Source organism: Xenopus tropicalis, chromosome 9 (assembly GCF_000004195.4).
Source record: "Xenopus tropicalis strain Nigerian chromosome 9, UCB_Xtro_10.0, whole genome shotgun sequence".
In the NCBI taxonomy this organism is placed as follows: Eukaryota; Metazoa; Chordata; class Amphibia; order Anura; family Pipidae; genus Xenopus; species Xenopus tropicalis.
In genome coordinates this window covers 6,502,077-6,524,375 of record NC_030685.2, presented here as the reverse complement: position 1 = coordinate 6,524,375, position 22,299 = coordinate 6,502,077, and the positions used below count along the sequence as shown (strand labels likewise).

General features: G+C 40.2%; 1 protein-coding gene across 1 annotated transcript; it reads right to left on the bottom strand.

Moving 5' to 3' along the window:
- Positions 1-12,795: 12,795 nt before the first annotated feature.
- LOC100492630 (up-regulator of cell proliferation) lies at positions 12,796-21,857 on the bottom strand. Its single transcript, XM_031893653.1, has 3 exons — positions 21,760-21,857; positions 19,894-19,932; positions 12,796-17,548 (listed from the first exon to the last, which is right to left on the bottom strand). The coding sequence occupies exons 2-3, from the start codon at positions 19,910-19,912 to the stop codon at positions 12,837-12,839; spliced, it is 4,731 nt and encodes a 1,576-aa protein (XP_031749513.1). The 5' UTR covers positions 19,913-19,932; positions 21,760-21,857; the 3' UTR covers positions 12,796-12,836.
- Between the last annotated feature and the right edge of the window lie 442 nt (positions 21,858-22,299).

Below are 22,299 nucleotides of genomic sequence, written 5' to 3'. Positions count from 1 at the left end.
CCCGAGTCTATCGCTCACAATATAGAGATTAATCACACAAGAACAACATTCAGTTCAGGGAAAAGAAAACAGCATGCTCACCGAAGTCCAATGGTGGTCCGGGTGCTCAAAGCCCCGAACCCGCAGCTGAAGGGAGAACACACCAGTGTTAAGAAAGGAACATCAAGCACTCTGGACTGCAGAGATCTGCTATAAAACGGACTTTATTTCTTCATATTAAAAGAACAAGAAATGCCTGACACGTTTCGTGCGGTCATGCACTTAATCATAGGGAAGAGTTTACTATCATACCAGGCCAAAAAAAATGTCTCTTGGCAAGTTTCTGTGTCTTATGAACACCCAAATGGCCAGATACAGGGTGGTCATGAACAAACTTAAGTATCTCAAGACGTAAGGTTTCAGGAACAAAAATCTTATTATGAGCTATGAGGTAGTTGTCTTGGCAGATAACATCTACCGGAGGGTTGGCGACAGACTCGGAAGCATACTGCATCTTTTCAAGTAGTTCTGCCTGAAGAAGGAGAAAATTGGAGGTGTGAAGAATCGTACTGGTAGATGAGTCACTTTCAGGAGCAGGAAACAAGTGAGATAAAGCGTCCGCTTTCCCATTCTTGGAACCAGGTCTGGAGGTTACATGGAAATTAAACCTGGAAAAGAAGAGCACCCATCTGGCTTGGCGAGGTCCAAGTCTCTTTGCATTAATTTTGATGAATTTCCGGTAAAAATTGGCAAAACCAACAAACCTCTGCACAGCCTTGCGGCTATTTGGTATGGGCCAATATAGAACCACAGAAACTTTACGAGAGTCCATTGACATTTCATCTGGGGGGAGGATAAAACCCAGGAACTCTATAGTTGATCTCTCAAATTCACACTTCTCCAGCTTCGCAAAAAGTTTATGCGCACACAACCGAGAAAAGACTTGTTTGACATGGCGTCGATGTTCTTTCAAGGAGTATGAAAAGATCAAGATGTCATCTAGATAGACGATAACAAAGAGATCCAGGAAGTCTCTAAAAATATCATTCACAAAGTGTTGGAATGTTGCTGGAGCGTTACAAAGGCCAAAGGGCATTACAAGATATTTAAAGTGTCCATAGCGTGTGCGAAAAGCTGTCTTCCATTCGTCCCCTTGCCGAATAAGGACCAGATTATACGCCCCTCGAAGGTTCAACTTCGTAAATACCCGCGCGAAGCGCAATCTCAGGAATTATTCTGATATGAGAGGCAAAGGGTATCGATTTTTAATGGTAATTTTGTTCAGTTGTTCAATACAAGGGCGTAAGGAATGATCCTTCTTTTCAACAAAGAAAATACCTGCTCCGGCAGGTGAAGTAGATGGACGAATAAACCCCTTTTTGAGATTTTCCTCAATATAGTCCTTAAGAACGGTAAGTTCAGGTTCAGATAAAGGGTAAGTTTGCCCGAAAGGAATAGCTGCTCCAGGAAGAAGGTCTACAGGGCAGTCATAAGTCCAGTGAGGAGGTAGTACATCAGCTCCTTTTTCATCAAAGACGTCTAGGAACTCACAGTAAGATTCCGGAATGAGCTCAAGTCGAGGATCGTAAGACAGGACCAACAACTCATTTGAGGCCAAATCATGACGGGAGCATCGGTCAGAGGGAAATGTTACTTGATTAGTACCCCAACTGATGAGGGGGTTATGTGCCCTCAACCATGGAAATCCCAAAATGAGAGGATACAAGGGAGAAGTAACTACATCAAACGATAGAGTTTCACTATGCTTCTGAATCTTTATTAACAAAGGAATAGTCTCAAAAAAAACCGGACCAGAAGAAATATCAGATCCATCGGCCAACTTCACCATCAGTGGACTGGATCTTGGTTTCAAACGAATAAGATGCGAACGGGCGAAGTCCCGATCAATAAAGCAACCACACGCCCCAGAGTCAATCAGTGCTGGGACTTGGAGTGTCTTTCTGGACCACTGTAAAACAGCAACAACAGACATAAATGATAGTCCATTAACCACTTCTGCACTGGGAAGAACTGGTGCTGATTTCTTACTTGTAGGTCGCACAGGACAATTGCGAAGGAGGTGGCCAGAAGCACCACAATAGAGGCACAAATTCAGACATCGTCAAACCCCACCTTAGACTGTTCTGTTGCATAAATATGGGGGTTCAGGGTAAACCTCAACTTGCAGCTATTCATAAAAGCCCGAAACTTCTTGCGGTTCCCAGAAAAACGTTCTGGCAGAGAAAGCTTAAGCTTGGGCGTTGATGGCTGAACAACCACAGGTGGAGGAGCAGCAGGTACATCAGCAGGATCTCCATGCAAAGGCTGTAAATGAGCTTGGACTGAATGAAGTCCTGCTTGCAGTTCTTGTACCGCTCGAGTGAGGGCGGCCATTTGCTGGGTGAGCAGTTGCATGGCCGAAACTTCCTCAGATTCTTCCATGCTGGCAAAGTGATACTGTCACGAATAAGCGGGAAGCGTCACTGGAAGAATTCGTAGAGGAAAGACCTCTTCTACACCTGCCACTAAGGAACCCAGCCACTGGAAGTGGAACAGGACTGGAACCAAGTAAAGGAGGGGCAGGAGTTCCGAACCAGGTGTCTAGGCAAAATCGAGAGGCAATCAGATGGTCAGGCAGGCAGGAGGTCAGTACAGGCAGCAAGATTCAGAGTAGGGAGTCAGGCCGGGTCAAAATAACAAGTATCAGTTCAAATAATAATGCTTGACGTCTTTCACAAGGGAAACGATCACTTCGCAGTGATCCTAGGCCTCTGGCGTCTATTTAAACGCAAAGCACATGCGCATGCATCAAGACGCACGCCGGCATCAGAACGTGCGCCGGCATCAAGGCGCGTGCCCACATTCGTGGGCGTTAAGTCGCACGCCGGTGTCAATTTTTTTGAAAAAGTCAGAAAAAGCCTAGTTCATGTAGCAGTCAATGGCAAAGGTCCCTTTCCTTTTCTTGAAGTATTTTCTTTTGTCTCAATTTTGATGCTGAGTTTTGCCCAAAAACTCAACTTTTTCACAGCAAAAATTTTACAAAATCAGGATTCAGGATTCAATGATTTGAGTTTTTGGTGACTTTTTATTTGAAACGACTTTTCCTTGTGACTTTTCTTAGTAAATATTAGACATTCGGGGGAAAACTAGTTTAGTAATTCTGCCCCTTAGCGTCTCCCTTATTGATACTAAAAATGCTATTTGGACAAGAATTCTAAGATTTAGAGTTAATTTATCACAAAAAATGGAAAGATCAGTTTGTTGATATCAAGAGAAATCCAGTGTATAAAGGCACCTTTATAGCAAAATAATATGAATTATTTGTTTTCAAATTGTCTTTCACTTTTTGGTTTTAATGTATTTTATAAATCCGAAGAGAATCACAGATCATTTTCATAGAAAAATAATTAAAAAAAAGACACTGGTGGAAAAAGAAGAGGGAAAAACAAAATGGTGGCCATGATTGGAGAAGATGGAACTAAGGTTCATTAAATGTATGATTTTTAAACAATTAAATATTGGCATCTGGGCAGAGGCTGGATGTTACGTGCAGATGTTATTTTGGTTAAAGGAGACATATTGGATAAATTGGAAAACCCTAACCCTGTAGGCAATTATGAATAATATCCGGTGCTGGTTTCCCTTTGGGCTAAACATTAACCCTATCTGTAACAATGGCCCCTTTATTGGAGCTCCCTATAGATCCTCTCAGGTCCCTGTCTGTGTTTCACATGAGGGGTGGGCGTGTCCTAACAGTCCCTGCCAAGCGCACAGTAGGAGGGGGAGAGCCAATCACAGCCCTGCACTCACACAAGCACAGACAGGCTTCAGTTCCCTATCAGGTCAGCCTAGCTGCTGATTGGTTCCTGTCCTACAGTGCAGTGTACGGAGGGCCGCCGGCTCCCTAGCTCATTCAGAGAATTCGGCCAGCAGGAAGTGGCACAGATGGGCGGGGCTAGTGGGGTTTGGGGGGAATTTCTCAATAAATCAGTCAGAAACACAACTTTTTAAGCACAATCCTTCTATATCTAGAGGAGTATAATTCCCTGGTACATTCTTAATTTTTTTAGGATATGTCTCCTTTAAAAAGACTCAATTGAGATCATTTTCTCATCATAGGAACAGAATTTTACAGAAAAAAGACATTGGTTCAGTTTTTCTCCCGGAATTCCTTCTAGATTTATGTATTACATGCATGAATCATCTTCTTTACAGAGTCCCCACTGCTGCTTCTTTACATATGAAGAAGAAAGTGTGTCCTTTAGTTCGTTCGTTCTGAATGCAATGAAATGTTTCTAGGACCAGACTTTTATCCATGAAGAAGTAAATTGATAATTATGGTTTAAAAAAACGAGGCCCCTTGGTACAATGTATTATTTTATGTTACCAAAATCATTCATTCCTGAACTCCTCAGGCTTATGTCCAGGAGAAGGTCAACGGCTACTTCCTCTTCTTGGGCCCGCCTTTCTATCTGACCAATCGGATGTCAACAAAACATCTCAAATGTGCTGAGTAACAATGAGTGAAATTTTTTGATCGGTTTCAAGTGAAAAAATGCCCATTGACTCCAAAGTTGCGCGGTAAGAGAAAATTGTTGCACAGTAAGAAATTTGGTCTTGCAAAAAATTGCTCATTGGTCTCAATGTGTTTTGCTAATTTTTGCTGTTTTGCAAACTTTCCAGTGAAATGAAACAGGACAGATTCCCCCATCACTGCTGCCATTGGTTTAACACCAAAAATGACAAACCTCCCATCTGACCAATCAGATTGCACCATATCATAGTATTGGAGAACCACTCAGTAGTGCATTGTAGCAATGGGAAAAACATTCACCTTGGGTTTTCAAAGGTTCTCAGCTTCGCTCTGCCATTTACTCCACATACCTTCTATGTGACCAGTCCATCTGATCAGATTGTATCCAAAGTCACACACTTACTCCTTTGTAGGGATGTAGCGAACCTCAAAAAAAAAAGTTTGTGAACGCGTTCGCGAACTTACGCCAAAAAGCGAGAATATTCGCAAACTTTGCGAAGCCCATAGACTTCAATGGGAAGGCAAACTTTAAAACCTAGAAAAGCAATTTTGGCCAGAAAACTGATTTTAAAGTTGATTAAAGGGTGCCACGACCTGGACAGTGACATGCAGGAGGGGGATCAAGGGCAAAAATTTCTCTGAAAAATATGTTGTTGACACAGCGTTGCGTAAAACCTCAAAGGCAGCTGGAAGACCTAGCGGAAATACGCTGCGTTTTTTGCTATTTCGCACTATTAGCACCATGGAAACAGGATTTTCTTACGCCAGTACTAGGCTGAAAAATGCCATGTGTGGCTTGTGCAGCATTTTTAGGCCGAGAAAAAACACAGAGGAAAAAAAAACGCGGCGAACTCAAATTGCAAACATACGCGAAAAGTTTGCGAACTTCCGAACTTCCGAACACCCGATGTTTGCGCGAATTAGTTCTCCGGCGAACAGTTCGCTACATCTCTACTCCTTTGACCGATGAAATATTGATATCAAGTGAAATCCAATGTATAAAGACACCTTTATAACTTGGAATACATTTAAGCAACATAATATGAATTATTTGTTTTAACCTTTTCCTTCAGCTTTTGGTTTTAATGTATTTTAGAAATCTGAACCACAGATCGTTTTCATGGAAAATAAGAGATTAAAAAAAGACACTGGTGGAAAAAGAAGAGGGAAAAACAACATGGAGAAGCTGGAACTAAGGTTCATTAAAAGGCCGATTTTTATCTAATAATTGCTATAGTTCATAGGCAAATAGACACTGCCATGTCCTTGCTCCTCTTTATGTCCAGTTTGGAGATTTTTGGGTAGAATGGCTCTCCTTGTTAAAGGGACACTAAACCCTGCGGCACAGTGCGGCTCAACCAAACATTACTCGGCTGTTGCTGGACTACAAATCCCAGAATAATGTAACATATAATGAAGGGTGGGGCATGCTGGGAGCTGTAGTCCAGCAACATCAGGGTTGTATTCTTAAAGCAATACTGCACAATAAAACTTTCCCAGCTCTCTAGGGCCCGCATTGGCAGCATTGAAATGCAAAAGAATCCTCCAATGAGAATCCCAGCTGATCTGTATAAATCTGGCTCCCTGTTCTCTGTTCCTGCAATTGGAGTTGGGAGCATTAAGCACAGTTTCCCAGCACTGAACAAGTCTGTCCCTTTATCCCCATGTCTGATTCCTGTGCCATATAATGACGGGAAAATGACATCATTATCTCTATATGTAAGGTACCAGCAAGGGGCCTGACACAGTGCTGGGAATCAGCATTCTCATTGGTCACTTCTCTTGCATCTATAATGAAGATTTTGGTCAGTAGAATTCTCATTGGGGAATTGGTTTCCATGTGTAATTATGTTTTTCATCAACTTCTATAGAGAACTAGGGGGCGCAGTGGGACAGCTTTACGGTTGGGTTTAGTGTCCCTTTAGGGGACACTAATATAGTGGAATCCTTAGCAGAGCTAAGCAAAACTGAAGCCTAAGACAAAGATAGAAACCTACTGGTGCTAAGTGCTAAAGAGAAGACAGAGCTCAGGATTGCGCACCTGGAAGAGACCAGAGGGCTGATTCACTAAAGGTCGATAAGTTTTATCGCACGCTTTTTTGCATTAAAATAGACGCAAAAATTAATAAGCAATTCACTACAGTATTACCGCATGCGTTAATTAGAGCACAGAAATGCATACTAACGCATGATTCACAAACACTTAGACGCGCTAAATATCGCATTAGTCTGTGCGAAAATGAACCCCTACTTGGGGCAGGCGGTAATTATAGAAAAGTACAGTTAATGAGTTTTTGGCAACACAATATGGACTTTGCAGTGGGATTTATTCAGTCTGTGTTGGCCCCAGAGTGATGCAGCCGCCAGTTTGCAGGGAAATGGGCATTTTCAGAACAGTAGTTTTCTGAAAGTAATGGCTAATATGGCGCATGTTTTTTTGCACACTGTGAAATTTTAACGCACACTATAAATAACGCACGTTTTATCGACCTTTAGTGAATCAACCCTCAGGTCTCACAGATCCACATTATTAAGGCTTACATCCCGATCTTCTAAAACCTCTCAATCTAGGAAATCATCACTAAGTGACAAGCTTATAGAGGCCCGCGCCAATGCAGAAGCAGCCAAGGTGCAAGTTTCCTTTGCTAAAAGAGAGGCAAGTCTTAGAGCAAAGGTGCAAGCCAAGGCCGTGCCGGCAATCAGAGGCAGCAGCCGAGGTCGCACATAAGAAGGCTGAAGCTGCACGCAAGCAAACTAAAGGTGCAACTGAGGCCCACACAGACAATCAGAAGCTGCCCCTAAGGCAGAATTGGAAGCTGAGTTACAAATTCTTCAAATGGAAAAAGAAAAGGCTTCAGCTATTGCAAGGTTAATGGTTCTTGAACAAGCGCTGGGAGAAGCACATGAACAGGAATGCTTTATTCCAGTGGAGTCTGAAGATCCTGTTGAATGTACAAGTAAATATGTACAACAGGGACAACAGGGACAACTCCTCCAACCCACAGTACAAGTCAGTCTCGTATACCTGTCACTTCTAACACTGCTGTTCCTTACAGTGTCCAACCTGCAGAGCTGCGATTGCCGGCACAGCAACCAGTCAGCTACACAGATGTGGTCACACACCACAAAATACTGCCTCCTACCATCAATCAGGTGGACTGCAGCAGTAAGCCACAATACATGCTACAGATAGCAAAGGCCTTAGAGCCTAACCTTATCCCACCTTTATATGCCAGAAAGCTTATACAACCCCAGGGTTCCACAAGTTACTCAGGCAACAAGGAGTGAGAGATCAGACCTATCTGACTTCGCCAGGTACATGATACATCATGAGCTCATAAACATCAGTCTCTCAAGGTTTGATGATTGTCCAGAGAGTTACAGAGCCTGGAGATCAACCTTTAAAGCTGCAATTGCCGACCTCAACCTCACTGCCAAGGAGGAACTTGATTTACTCATTAGGTGGCTCGGTCCAGAGTCTGCAAATCGTGTAAAGAGACTTAGAGCTGTACATGTTGACTACCCAGATGCAGGCTTAAGCAAACCTATGGGAGCTTCAAAGCTATAGAAAATGCCTTGTTTAAGAGACTCCAAACCTTCCTAAAAATAACTAACAAAGACAATCGCAAGCTGCAAGAGTTCAGTGAACTTCTGATGGAGCTAGAGTTAGCCAAGGCAGATCCTCGCCTGTCAGGACTCAGCTACTTGGATACTGCGCATGGTGTAAACCCAGTAGTGTTGAAGCTGCTTTATGGTTTGCAAGAGAAATGGGTTTAAAGTACAATAAACAATATAATGTATCCTTTCCTCCATTCTCATAATTCTTCAAGTTCATCAGTGAACATGCCTGGGTCAAAAATGATCCCAGCTTTAGCTTCAGTGAGCCTAACCCTCCTGCTTCATCATCTTCAATGCAGCTGCTAAACAGATCATGATCACACAGAACCAGCCCCACCACTACAAGAACATGAGGAATGCTGGTACCTACCTTCCTTTGGCATGTATCACCCACACAAACCAAAACAAATCAGGGTGGTATTCGACTTATGTATATGTTATACATAAGATATTTAATATAAAATCTGATTATGTAAAAATAGGAGAAGAATTTCATGTTGTAGATAATCAGACAATCAGGGCATAGATACAGTAAATGATCTGCATAATGGACTTATGCTTATACAGAAGAAGCTAAGATGTGAAGCGGGGGGGATGTTGTTTATACAGGTCTGATTATCTATAATTAAACTAACTGCTAATTAGAGATGTGGAAGTAGATATAAAAACAAAATAATGCCTCATTACTGCCTTACAATATAAAAAAATAAGTTGCAAATATGGATATTTTCAATTAAAAGAATAATTAGAATTAATTTTTAGCATTTATTCTATTTCTTCTGCTTATGTGGAAAACATGTGTATATAGGCATATACTGCCCCTTTAATAACCTTTTATTACTAAAGTTTGAAGTGATGAGCGAATCTGTCCTGTTTTGCAGAAAATATTTGCGAAACGTCAGGAAAATTCGCTGAATGGTGCAAAATCCAGAGAACGCATTTGTCCTGTGACTTTTTGCGCTTGCGTCTGTTTTATATGCGACCGCGCCTATTTTATTTGACTCGCAGCGAAGTTCCATGAAACAATTCACCAATTGCGAAATGCCTGGTGAAAAAATTCACTACTAGCCATTAGTGATTTGTGGGTTGACAAATAGTGGACCCGCCCCCTTTAAATCTGCAGCCGACCTGATCTGTGGCTGCGTTTCTATTTATAGACCCGTGCCCGCCCTGCCCCATCTCTGATGTCACAGTGAGGGCGGGGAGAGAGGAGAGGGCACCTATAAATAGATGCCACCAAAGCCAAAAGTGGGGCTTATTTAAGTCGTGGGCAGGACGTAGGTGTGAGAGCCAGGTCTGAACCCTCCCATGACCCCCTTGTGATGTGCAGGATGTCAGCCAGCTTCCACATCACTACTACACTGTACTTGATCACAACTAAGATATAATTACCCCTTATTGGGGCAGAACAGCCCTATTGGGTTTATTTCATGGTTAAATGATTCCCTTTTCTCTGTAATAATAAAACAGTACCTGTACTTGATCCCAACTAAGATATAATTACCCCTTATTGGGGCAGAACAGCCCTATTGGGTTTATTTCATGGTTAAATGATTCCCTTTTCTCTGTAATAATAAAACAGTATCTGTACTTGATCCCAACTAAGATATAATTACCCCTTATTGGGGCAGAATAGCCCTATTGGGTTTATTTAATGGTTAAATGATTCCCTTTTCTCTGTAATAATAAAACAGTACCTGTACTTGATCCCAACTAAGATATAATTACCCCTTATTGGGGCAGAACAGCCCTATTGGGTTTATTTCATGGTTAAATGATTTCCTTTTCTCTGTAATAATAAAACAGTACCTGTACTTGATCCCAACTAAGATATAATTACCCCTTATTGGGGGCAGAACAGCCCTATTGGGTTTATTTAATGGTTAAATGATTCCCTTTTCTCTGTAATAATAAAACAGTACCTGTACTTGATCCCAACTAAGATATAATTACCCCTTATTGGGGCAGAACAGCCCTATTGGGTTTATTTCATGGTTAAATGGTTCCCTTTTCTCTGTAATAATAAAACAGTACCTGTACTTGATCCCAACTAAGATATAATTACCCCTTATTGGGGCAGAACAGCCCTATTGGGTTTATTTCATGGTTAAATGATTCCCTTTTCTCTGTAATAATAAAACAGTATCTGTACTTGATCCCAACTAAGATATAATTACCCCTTATTGGGGCAGAATAGCCCTATTGGGTTTATTTAATGGTTAAATGATTCCCTTTTCTCTGTAATAATAAAACAGTACCTGTACTTGATCCCAACTAAGATATAATTACCCCTTATTGGGGCAGAACAGCCCTATTGGGTTTATTTCATGGTTAAATGATTTCCTTTTCTCTGTAATAATAAAACAGTACCTGTACTTGATCCCAACTAAGATATAATTACCCCTTATTGGGGGCAGAACAGCCCTATTGGGTTTATTTAATGGTTAAATGATTCCCTTTTCTCTCTAGTAATAAAACAGTACCTGTACTTGATCCCAACTAAGATATAATTACCCCTTATTGGGGCAGAACAGCCCTATTGGGTTTATTTCATGGTTAAATGATTCCCTTTTCTCTGTAATAATAAAACAGTACCTGTACTTGATCCCAACTAAGATATAATTACCCCTTATTGGGGCAGAACAGCCCTATTGGGTTTATTTCATGGTTAAATGATTTCCTTTTCTCTGTAATAATAAAACAGTACCTGTACTTGATCCCAACTAAGATATAATTACCCCTTATTGGGGGCAGAACAGCCCTATTGGGTTTATTTAATGGTTAAATGATTCCCTTTTCTCTGTAATAATAAAACAGTACCTGTACTTGATCCCAACTAAGATATAATTACCCCTTATTGGGGCAGAACAGTCCTATTGGGTTTATTTCATGGTTAAATGATTCCCTTTTCTCTGTAATAATAAAACAGTACCTGTACTTGATCCCAACTAAGATATAATTACCCCTTATTGGGGCAGAACAGCCCTATTGGGTTTATTTAATGGTTAAATGATTCCCTTTTCTCTCTAATAATAAAACAGTACCTGTACTTGATCCCAACTAAGATATAATTACCCCTTATTGGGGCAGAACAGCCCTATTGGGTTTATTTCATGGTTAAATGATTCCCTTTTCTCTGTAATAATAAAACAGTACCTGTACTTGATCCCAACTAAGATATAATTACCCCTTATTGGGGCAGAACAGTCCTATTGGGTTTATTTCATGGTTAAATGATTCCCTTTTCTCTGTAATAATAAAACAGTACCTGTACTTGATCCCAACTAAGATATAATTACCCCTTATTGGGGGCAGAACAGCCCTATTGGGTTTATTTCATGGTTAAATGATTCCCTTTTCTCTGTAATAATAAAACAGTACCTGTACTTGATCCCAACTAAGATATAAATAATCCTTACTGGATGCAAATCCTATTGGGTTTAATTAATGTTTTATTAATTTTTTAGCAGACTTAAGGTATGGAGATCCAAATTACGGAAAGACCCCTTATCCGGAATACCCTTGCTCCGAGCATTATGGATAATGGTTCCTTTACAGACATTCTTTCCTTTATTGATACTAACCATTTCTACCATGCAAATATAGCAGTTGGCAATAACTTTTTTTTTTAAGCAAAGTAAAGCATTTTCCATAAGACTCAATAAACAGATTATGGCGCTTTGGGGCAACATTAACACTTTTTATTCTGATGACAGTATGCCTTTAAATGCAGCATAACACTTCACACATAAAAACTGTTTTCAAAGTTAGTGTATTTAGCAAACGGAGTTGACACGAGAGATAGTAAGAGTTTATCACTATGATTACAAGGCATTGGGTTAGGAAAAATGAGAGATACGTTTGTTAAAAAAAAACAATAAAGAACTTTCATACAATTCTCTTCCAGTCACTAGGGCTCTTATAATTGAAGCCAGATAGTTTTTCAGTTTTAAGGTTAATGGGAGGCAGAATCTAAAGGCAAATAGCAATTATGTTTTCAAAATATCTATGAAAACGCATTACAGGTAATTCAATGGGTGGCTTTCTGTTCACCTGTTTGATTGTGAATTATTTGACGTACTGAAAACTGTTGAGATTAGTTGGAGAGTTACTATTAGTGATGAGCGAATCTGTTACGTTTCGCTTCGCCGAAAAATTCGCGAATCTTTGAAAAGATCCGCGAAACGGCGAAAAATTCGCGAAACGGCGAAAATGTCGTGCGACAAAAAAAATTGTCGCCCGCAGCTATTATTTTGTCGCGCGGCTCTTGTTTCGTCGCGCGCGGCTCTTGTTTCGTCGCCCGCGGCTCTTGTTTCGTCGCGTGGCTCTTGTTTCGTCGCGCGGCTCTTGTTTCGTCGCCCGCGGCTCTTGTTTCGTCGCGCGGCTCTTGTTTCGTCGCCCGCGGCTCTTGTTTCGTCGCCCGCAGCTATTATTTTGTCGCACGGCTATTGTTTCGTCGCGCGCAGCTCTTGTTTCGTCGCGCGGCTCTTGTTTCGTCACGCGCTATTATTTTGTCGCCCGCGGCTATTATTTTGTCGCCCGCGACTATTGTTTTTTTACGCCGGCGTCAATTTTTGGACGTGCGGCGAATTTTTCCATGGCGAAATTTTTCATCCATTTCGCGAAACAATCCGCCAATGGCGAAACGCGGAAATTCGCCGCGAATCCATGCCTGGCGAAACTTTTCGCCCATCACTAGTTACTATCACTTCATATGAAATGTTTCTTGGAGGCTTTGAAGGGCTTGTTCTTCAGTTATCTGGAGCCATGTCTCTGGCAGATCAGCCGGCTTTGCTTCATATTCTTCTGCAAATTCTTCATTGAACTTTACAAAAACATATTTCCAGTAGTCGGAGGCTGTGATGCTGGGGTCAGGCTGAATGGCCCAGTCTGGGTAGATTGTGCGGTATTCTTTGTAAGGGTGCCATTGCTCATCTGTATCTGCATTTCTGAATGCCTTCTCAGTAACAACATCAGTTGAACATATTTCCGTTTCTAAAATATGACTATATAAATTTCTGCATCTTCCCAAACCTTGAGGCTGATGGACAGAGGCAAAGTGCTCCTTATGGTCAGTACCTCCAGCCTCACAGGGGGCCCCACAGAAGGGACACTGCTTCCCACAGCCAAACACTCTCTTAAACAGCTCTTCCTCAGGTTTCACTGTGAGTTTGGCAAGTACTGATTCTGTACAAGAGGATTTAATTTCTGATAGGATTTGTTCTTCTGTGTCCATCAGAAATACCTCAATATCCTTTGAAAACTGCTGAATATCTGCCGTGTTATGAAAAACGATCACTTTGACATTTTTCTCAGAAATCACTAGTTTCGTTTTTAATTCCTCACAAAAGCGTTTGAGCAAGTCTTGGATACTGGACATTTTTGATGACTTCAGATCATTAAAACCTTTTCTAATATCACCACAAACACCAGTAAGGATACTCACTTGCAAATCTTTTAGGAATTGGGAATGATTATACCTGTCTGTTATGTAGTTTACTATCCAGGTTTTTACAAAGCTCTCGTATGATTTAATATATTGTACATATTGGGAAAATGTGTTCTCTTCTAGAAGTTTCTTTAGTACAGTGAACTGGAAGAAGGTTCTGCTGCAATATTCTTTGGTATTTCCACTGTGCACTATATCATCCACTATATCCTTCCCCAGATGTTGGTTAATGTGGTCGGTTATTGCCGGCTTCAGGCAGAGCTCACAGAAACGCTTGGCTCTGTTTTGGGTTTCATCCTTTTCCTGGAATATATTTACAAATGTTGCCAGATAATCAGATTTTAGCTTTTCCAGACAAAGTACAGGATCATTCTGTTGGTTAAATGCATTGTGCATCCGCTGAAATCTGGGGGCTGCATTCCCTAAGATGTGGAGTTTTAAATCCAACTCAAACTGATGAGTAGAATGGAGACTTGCATATTCTTTCTCCCCGAGTTTTTCATTGATTATGTTGAGTAATTCCTGGCAATACATATCATTATAATCTACTTCAGTCTTAACCTTCTCATTGACATAACGATTGCATTTCGTTATTATTGAGAAAGCAAAGTCTCTTAATTTTTGACTGCTTTGCTTGCGCCAAAACTCAGTTATTTTACTAAATGTATTCTCTTTAGTATCAGAAGGATTTTCCCTTATTGTGAATTCATTTTTACCAAATTCTTCTAAATGTCTTACCTTCAATAGTCTCTCATTGATATAACTTGCTTTATTTGCCTGGTCTTTTTTAAGTTTCTGGATCATTTCCTCACTAACATTCCGTTTCTCTAACAGATTCCTTGGTACCTCTGCTAAGGTTCTTTTCCACATAGTCTCAAATGCATTTGTGACCTCCTTATTACTGAGCCGACGTTTCTCTCTTTTGACCGATTCCAAGAGATTGGTGACTTCATTTTCTATCTTCATTTGGTAGCCTCTCTGAATGGCCTGAATTTTTAATTTTCCATTTTGGATTTTAACAGCCTCACCCAACTTTACTGTTACATAATGTTGCAGGTTCTTTCTGAGACATGGAACGCCTCTAAAGAAATCTTCTTTGTACTTTATTATCAGTTCAACATGATTAGATTTTTCTTTAAAATATTCTTTTAGCAAATTCAACATGTTTTCCTCTTCTTTGGAGAGAATAACAAGCAGATCATCATCAAACCTGGAACCTGTTTCAGACAGCAGATTATTTGCAGATTCGTTCTTGATTGTTGTCTCAGCCTCAATTAACCAGGTGTAAACTTTCTTCCGAAAATTCCATTCCCATTGGGAGTATTTAACCGACAGATTATTGTAAGCGTCAGCTACCAGGCTGTTTCTGAAACTAAAAAGGAATTTCTCATATTTGACAGCATTCCATAAACTTTTAGTCCATTTAATAAATGTTTTAATGCTCTGGAGATTTTGTCTATCTCTGGATTCTTTCATATACTGGATCAGGTATTTTTTCAGTTCATACACATTCTCACTGTAGCCGGAGCTTACAGAAGCCATGGGTGGGACGCCGTACCAAAGCCCAGCAATGAACCAGTTGTCTTCCTCAATATTATAGTCCATGATGTCACAGAAGCTTGTGATTCCACTTTTCTTTTCCATATTTGCTGCTGCTTTGGTCATGTTGTCCAGCTGCTTCAGGAGTTTCGTTCTGCTCATCATGTTCATTTGATGAGCAGAAACATCACTCACATTCTGATGCACAAACTGGCATTTGGGTTTCTTTCCTATGTGACTCATTCTGAGAAATGCATGGACCACAATCTGCAAAGTGTCTTTCATTTCTTCTGCATTCTCCATGGCAATATTAACTATGGTGATATCACTGAGCCCAACCACTAGAGTTGCCAACTCATTGTCATGTTCATAGCTGCCCTCCAAGGAAGCTAATTCTGAAGCTTTTAAACCTTCTGTGTCAATCACCAGTACAAACTCACAGCCCAGATCCTTCTGTAAATTTTCTTTCACTTTAATGAGTGTCATGAAGGCTCCTCGTGTGCATCGCCCACTGGCCACAGGGAACTGCAGCCCAAACATGGTGTTCAGGAGGGTGGATTTCCCTGTGCTCTGCACTCCCAGCACTGTGATTACTCTCATTCTGCATTTCCCTCCTGTTTTCTTGTCCAGCTCAGTAAGGATATCTGTCACCCACACCATGGGAATGTTGGAGGCATCTCCATCTATCAGCTCTAGTGGAAACCCACCAAGCAGGAGATCAGCTGCTATACCTGGGAGTTTGGTAAATTTTTTCTCCTTTGCATTTATTTGCTTTTCTTTTATCATGGAACATTCTGCCTCATAAAACTGCCCCATCTCCCGCAGAAAATGTTCTACCCCCAAAGAACTGTCAGACATCTGCTGGTCTAGATGTTTAAGTCCAGTCTGATTTGTTTTTGAGTCTTTACATTTCTCCTTGTATTTAGTTTGTTGTAGAGAAAGATTATCTCTTGCAAGTGAGTCAAGGGTAAATTGAATCAATTTCAAGAAATACTGTTTCTCTTTTAGGGACAAATCAGTTATTGCAGAAATAAATTTGATCATGCCATCAGGTAACTTATGTTTGTTCTGCTCCCTGTGTAGCTCAGTACGTCTCTGTATAAGCTGAGATTTGTATTGTTCTGTACCTGTATCCCCTTGTTCTTTCATTCTACACAGTTCCTTTTCTACTCGGGCAATTTGCTTCCACAGATCTCCTTGAAGTTTAAATGTTTTTTTCCTGTACTTGACTACATCAGTGATATGTTTTGTAATTTCATAGGCACATATTTTTGCTTTCTGACATTCCCCACTCATCTCATCCACCTTGATTCCAAGCTCCAGGGCTGTATGCAACATGTTTTCCAATTTAGTTTTTTTTGAAGCCGACATAAAATCTGTTATACGTTGGCGTAGCTTTTTTACCATTTCTGTATTATTATCCCCTTTGCCTACCCTCAGTATATTGCTTTTATTAATCTTTAACAACAAACTTAACTCCTGCAACATTTGCGAAGTCTTTTGGTCTGTGGATTTGCCTCTTGAAGTAATGATAAAATTGAAAGTTGTGGTAGAGTTCTTCAACTTTGAAAACAGCTCAAATTCTATCTCATTAATGCTCTCAGCAAATACAAACACTGCCGATGAAACTTGGGTTAAGAAACTAAATTGCATCCAGTGAGACTCTATGTCTCCACGCAAATTAGTAACAGCAACAGGTTCTGGGAAAATGTCAGAATTCTTATTTCCAACAGGTAAATACCAATGCACTTCGACTAACCCATTGGATATTTGTCTTTCAATATTCCCACCTTCCATGTCATCATGTAGAAAGAAGTTGTGGTTCTGCTGAGTTTGACTAAGAACTTGGTTAAGGATTTTAGATTTGGATAATTTTCGTTTTCCCAGTTTGACAAAGGAAAAAAAATGCATGGGAACCTGGACCAGGTTTTTTTCTATAAACCCTTTACTCTCTGCTAGTAATTGTGGTCTCCATCTCTTGACAATGTCTCTCAAAGCCCACAGCATGAAGGTGCATTCTGGGCCATCACCAGCAGGGAGCAGCAGTGGGACAGCAAACTGGCACAGGGACATTTTCGAGAAGATGTTCTGCTGTAAAAACATATCTGAACATTGCAGAAGAACACACAGAACATCTAAAGGATTAATGGAATTTGATTTATCTTCATCATCAGAATCACATTGCTGGAGTGGAGTCGGCTGAGAGCTTGGCTTACGTGTTTCTGATTTCGGTTCCTTTTCCTTAATCTCAATACTCCTTGCAGTACTGTCCAAGGCAACGAGCTTCCGTAGAAATGTCAGGGGAAGGTCTTCTGTAACTGTAGGAGCAATGTCAGTCACATTCTCTTGACCAATATCTAAGATGTTCCTTAGAGAGAGTTTTGAGGTATTATATTTCTTCATCATCTGGATGAGTTCATGTATATTTTCTAAAAAAAAAAAGGTACATAAATAATTGTATAAACAATTGAGAATTTCTAACAATGTACAACAATATGAATCCTGGAAGGCAGCGATACATGGCCAAATTTGACTGGGAAGTCTATCCATTTTAACCTCAGAGCTTTACCTTCTTCACACACTAAGGGGCTGATTTACTAACCCACGAATCCGACCCGAATTGGAAAAGTTCTGACTTGAAAACGAACATTTTGCGACTTTTTCGTATTTTTTGCGATTTTTTTCGGCGTCTTTACGATTTTTGCGTAAAAACGTGAGTTTTTCGTAGCCATTACGAAAGTTGCGTAAAATCGCCCGATTTTTCCGTAGCGTTAAAACTTACGCGAAAAGTTGCGCCTTTTTCGTATCGTTAAAACTTAAAAGGTGCGAAGTTTCGCGTAAGTTTTAACGCTACGAAAAAAGCGCAAGATTTTACGCAACTTTCGTAATGGCTACGAAAAACTCGCGTTTTTACGCAAAAATCGTATTGGTAACGAAAAATTCGCAAAGACGCCGAAAAAATCGCAAAAAATACGAAAAAATCGCAAAATACCGATCATTACGAAAAAAACGCAATCGGACTCATTTCGACCCGTTCGTGGGTTAGTAAATGTGCCCCTATGAATTTATAGTTGGCCCATCCAAACAAAATATTTTTTTCCAAATTATGACTTTTTTCAGCTTGTGGCAGTGAAGTTGGCAGTTGTGGAAATGAGAGGAGTCACAGCATTTTCTTAGGTACATTCAGATCTACTGACATAATGCATAATGCTTTCAGATTGCCACACTTAAACCAAAACAGAAATATACAAATCTGGTGCTATAAATACACAACAAGTGAAAACCACATATATGATCAAATTTTAATATATTTATTGCACAGGAACTGTCAATATGCTGTAAATGATATGCTTGTAAATTGTCATAACTAATGCTTAGTACTTTGTGTCACATGAATAATTCTAACTTGTGTATTATACTAAATAATGTACCCCTCTTGTAAAATATGCAGGTATTATAAGTAGGGGGTACATTATCCCTTATAATACATGAGTGATACTCAGAGTTCCCTGTATAACTCAGCCTGCAGCCTTGTGCCTTTATATGGGCACAGAACCCCTCAGTGACTGCTAATATCCTTATCATTTACAGTAGGGGGTACATTATCCCATATAATACATGAGTGATACTTAGGGTTCCCTGTATAACTCAGCCTGCAGCCTTGTGCCTTTATATGGGCACAGAACCCCTCAGTGACTGCTAATATCCTTATCATTTACAGTAGGGGGTACATTATCCCTTATACATGAGTGATACTCAGAGTTCCCTGTATAACTCAGCCTGCAGCCTTGTGCCTTTATATGGGCACAGAACCCCTCAGTGACTGCTAATATCCTTATCATTTACAGTAGGGGGTACATTATCCCTTATAATACATAAGTGATACTCAGAGTTCCCTGTATAACTCAGCCTGCAGCCTTGTGCCTTTATATGGGCACAGAACCCCTCAGTGACTGCTAATATCCTTATCATTTACAGTAGGGGGTACATTATCCCTTATAATACATGAGTGATACTCAGAGTTCCCTGTATAACTCAGCCTGCAGCCTTGTGCCTTTATATGGGCACAGAACCCCTCAGTGACTGCTAATATCCTTATCATTTACAGTAGGGGGTACATTATCCCTTATAATACATGAGTGATACTCAGAGTTCCCTGTATAACTCAGCCTGCAGCCTTGTGCCTTTATATGGGCACAGAACCCCTCAGTGACTGCTAATATCCTTATCATTTACAGTAGGGGGTACATTATCCCTTATAATACATGAGTGATACTCAGAGTTCCCTGTATAACTCAGCCTGCAGCCTTGTGCCTTTATATGGGCACAGAGCCCCTCAGTGACTGCTAATATCCTTATCATTTACAGTAGGGGGTACATTATCCCTTATAATACAAAGTGATACTCAGAGTTCCCTCAGTCACACAACCTACTGCTTTAATAATCATAACACAAAAACTCTTTTGTGAAATTATTTAAAATTTAGAAAAATATTTCTGTGTTTATTATTATATTTTATATATATATGTTTAATAGTATATATAATTTATATAAAATATTATTATTATTATTATTATTATTATTATTATTATTATTATTATTATTATTTATTTATTTACTTTTTTAAATTTGTTTATTTTTTACCAGAAACATCATTTTTGCACAGGCAGTAGAAATTAATTTTTTTATGTGTATGTTCCTTACAATACAGAGGCTCAACATGGCATTTGAGGTTAAGTCATATAAAGAATATTAAATAAAGAACTACATTTACCTTCACCTTTTGACTCCATCAGGTCACAGGCTCAGCTTCCTGTTTGGGATGAACATTGACAAAAGAAAATGTCACGTACAGTAATACAAACACAATACACAAATGTAAATAGATTGCAAGTAATGTACTGTATGTATCCAATGTATTTATATATAGTGACCCCCCTTATATATTTATATATAGTGACCCCCCCTTAACTGCCCCTTCCCCAGTGTAACCAATCCCAACTGGGCCAGCCTTTCCCCATAACTGAGCCCATTCCCTTTATCAGCTTAGTCGCTCTTCCCTGTACTTTCTCTATTTTATTACTGCCCCCCCTTATAAATTTATATATAGTGACCCCCCCCCTTAACTGCCCCTTCCCCAGTGTAACCAATCCCAACTGGGCCAGCCTTTCCCCATAACTGAGCCCATTCCCTTTATCAGCTTAGTCGCTCTTCCCTGTACTTTCTCTATTTCATTACTGCCCCCCCCTTATATATTTATATATAGTGCCCCCACCCTTAACTGCCCCCCCCCCAGTGTAACCAATCCCAACTGGGCCAGCCTTTCCCCATAACTGAGCCCATTCCCTTTATCAGCTTAGTCGCTCTTCCCTGTACTTTCTCTATTTCATTACTGCCCCCCCTTATATATTTATATATAGTGACCCCCCCTTAACTGCCCCTTCCCCCCCAGTGTAACCAATCCCAACTGGGCCAGCCTTTCCCCATAACTGAGCCCATTCCCTTTATCAGCTTAGTCGCTCTTCCCTGTACTTTCTCTATTTCATTACTGCCCCCCCCTTATATATTTATATATAGTGACCCCACCCTTAACTGCCCCTTCCCCAGTGTAACCAATCCCAACTGGGCCAGCCTTTCCCCATAACTGAGCCCATTCCCTTTATCAGCTAAGTCGCTCTTCCCTGTACTTTCTCTATTTCATTACTGCCCCCCCTTATATATTTATATATAGTGACCCCCCCCCAGTGTAACCAATCCCAACTGGGCCAGCCTTTCCCCATATATTTCCATTTTGCAACTTTTTTCAGCAGGTTTGCAATGTACACTGTACAGTCTTAAACTCCAAATATACTGTACAAGGGAAAGTTTTCCTAACATAAAAAAAATTGAACTGGATGTACAGACTTAAAGGGGACCTGTCACCCTAAGAAATAATTCCAAATTCTTTTCTATTGTGTTTGTCAAGCAAAATAAACTTCACTTACACTGTATAAATAATATAAATCTTGTTTCCTTCAGCCTTGGGATTCACAATCACAGCAGGCAGGCAGCTGCCATTTTGTGGGCACTGTTATGAACAGCTTTGTACCCTGCCGACATCTTGTTTCTGTGCCAGAATGGGGGCGGGGGGGCTGATACCCATGTCCTTACACTGGTTACAAAATGAAATGGTGAGGAGGGAGGGGGAATGTGAGGAACGCAGTGACTTCTAAGAAGTTCTGAATTGAAAGTGAAAGTGATTGTCTAAAGGCGGGGCAGCAATATATGATTGACAGCTGGGATTTTTAAATGCCTTTTTATGGGTATAAATGTGTTAATAAAACAAGGAATTTAAGTTTCATGTTTAATTTTGAAAAGGGCTTTTATCATACAGTTTTATTTACGTCTGGGTGATAAAAAAAAAAATAGGACACTAAACCCTGCTGCCCAGCGCGGCTCAACCAAACGTTACTCAGCTGTTGCTGAACTACAGATCCCAGAATAATGTAACATATAATGAAGCAGGGCTTAGTGAGAGCCCAGAATGTTCTTTGAACTCAGGCTACACTGGGATATTTCTATTCATTGGCAACAAACACGCTATACAGTATATAACTACAGCAGCAAAGTTCTGCCATATTCCATAATGGGTAAAACTTACCTTTTAAGTATGAAATTGTCCCGGATTCCCCAACTATAATCTTCTGATGGATTAGCCAATCCCATGTGGCCGCTGCTCAGGGTGTCTTTCTTCCTGGCTTAAACAGTCTAATGGGTTTTCCACCTTATGTGGCTGCTTGCTTATATATGGGAGACCAACCCATTCTGTGAATTCACAGATGGTATCTGATCACTCAGCCAGTTAAACTTGTATTTTGGCATTCAGGTAAAAAAAAATGTGATACCTGTAATGTCTTAACTACGTAGGAATAGAGCAAAGCAAGATTTATACATACTGAGGTCCCTTCTTCAGGCTGACGGATTGCAAAATTAAGCTAAAAGAACTGGGTATAAATACATGGTGGTGGTTAAATCTAGGTGTCAAGTGTAAGGCAGCTTTATACTGTCAGAGATTCTGTTATGATATTTATGGGGCACTGTTTATTTCTAAATGACACTGTTACACAGCAAATAATTCCCTCTGCCATTTAACCTTTTATTCTTGAACCAACAAATGTATTTGTAGCTTTTATATTGGTGT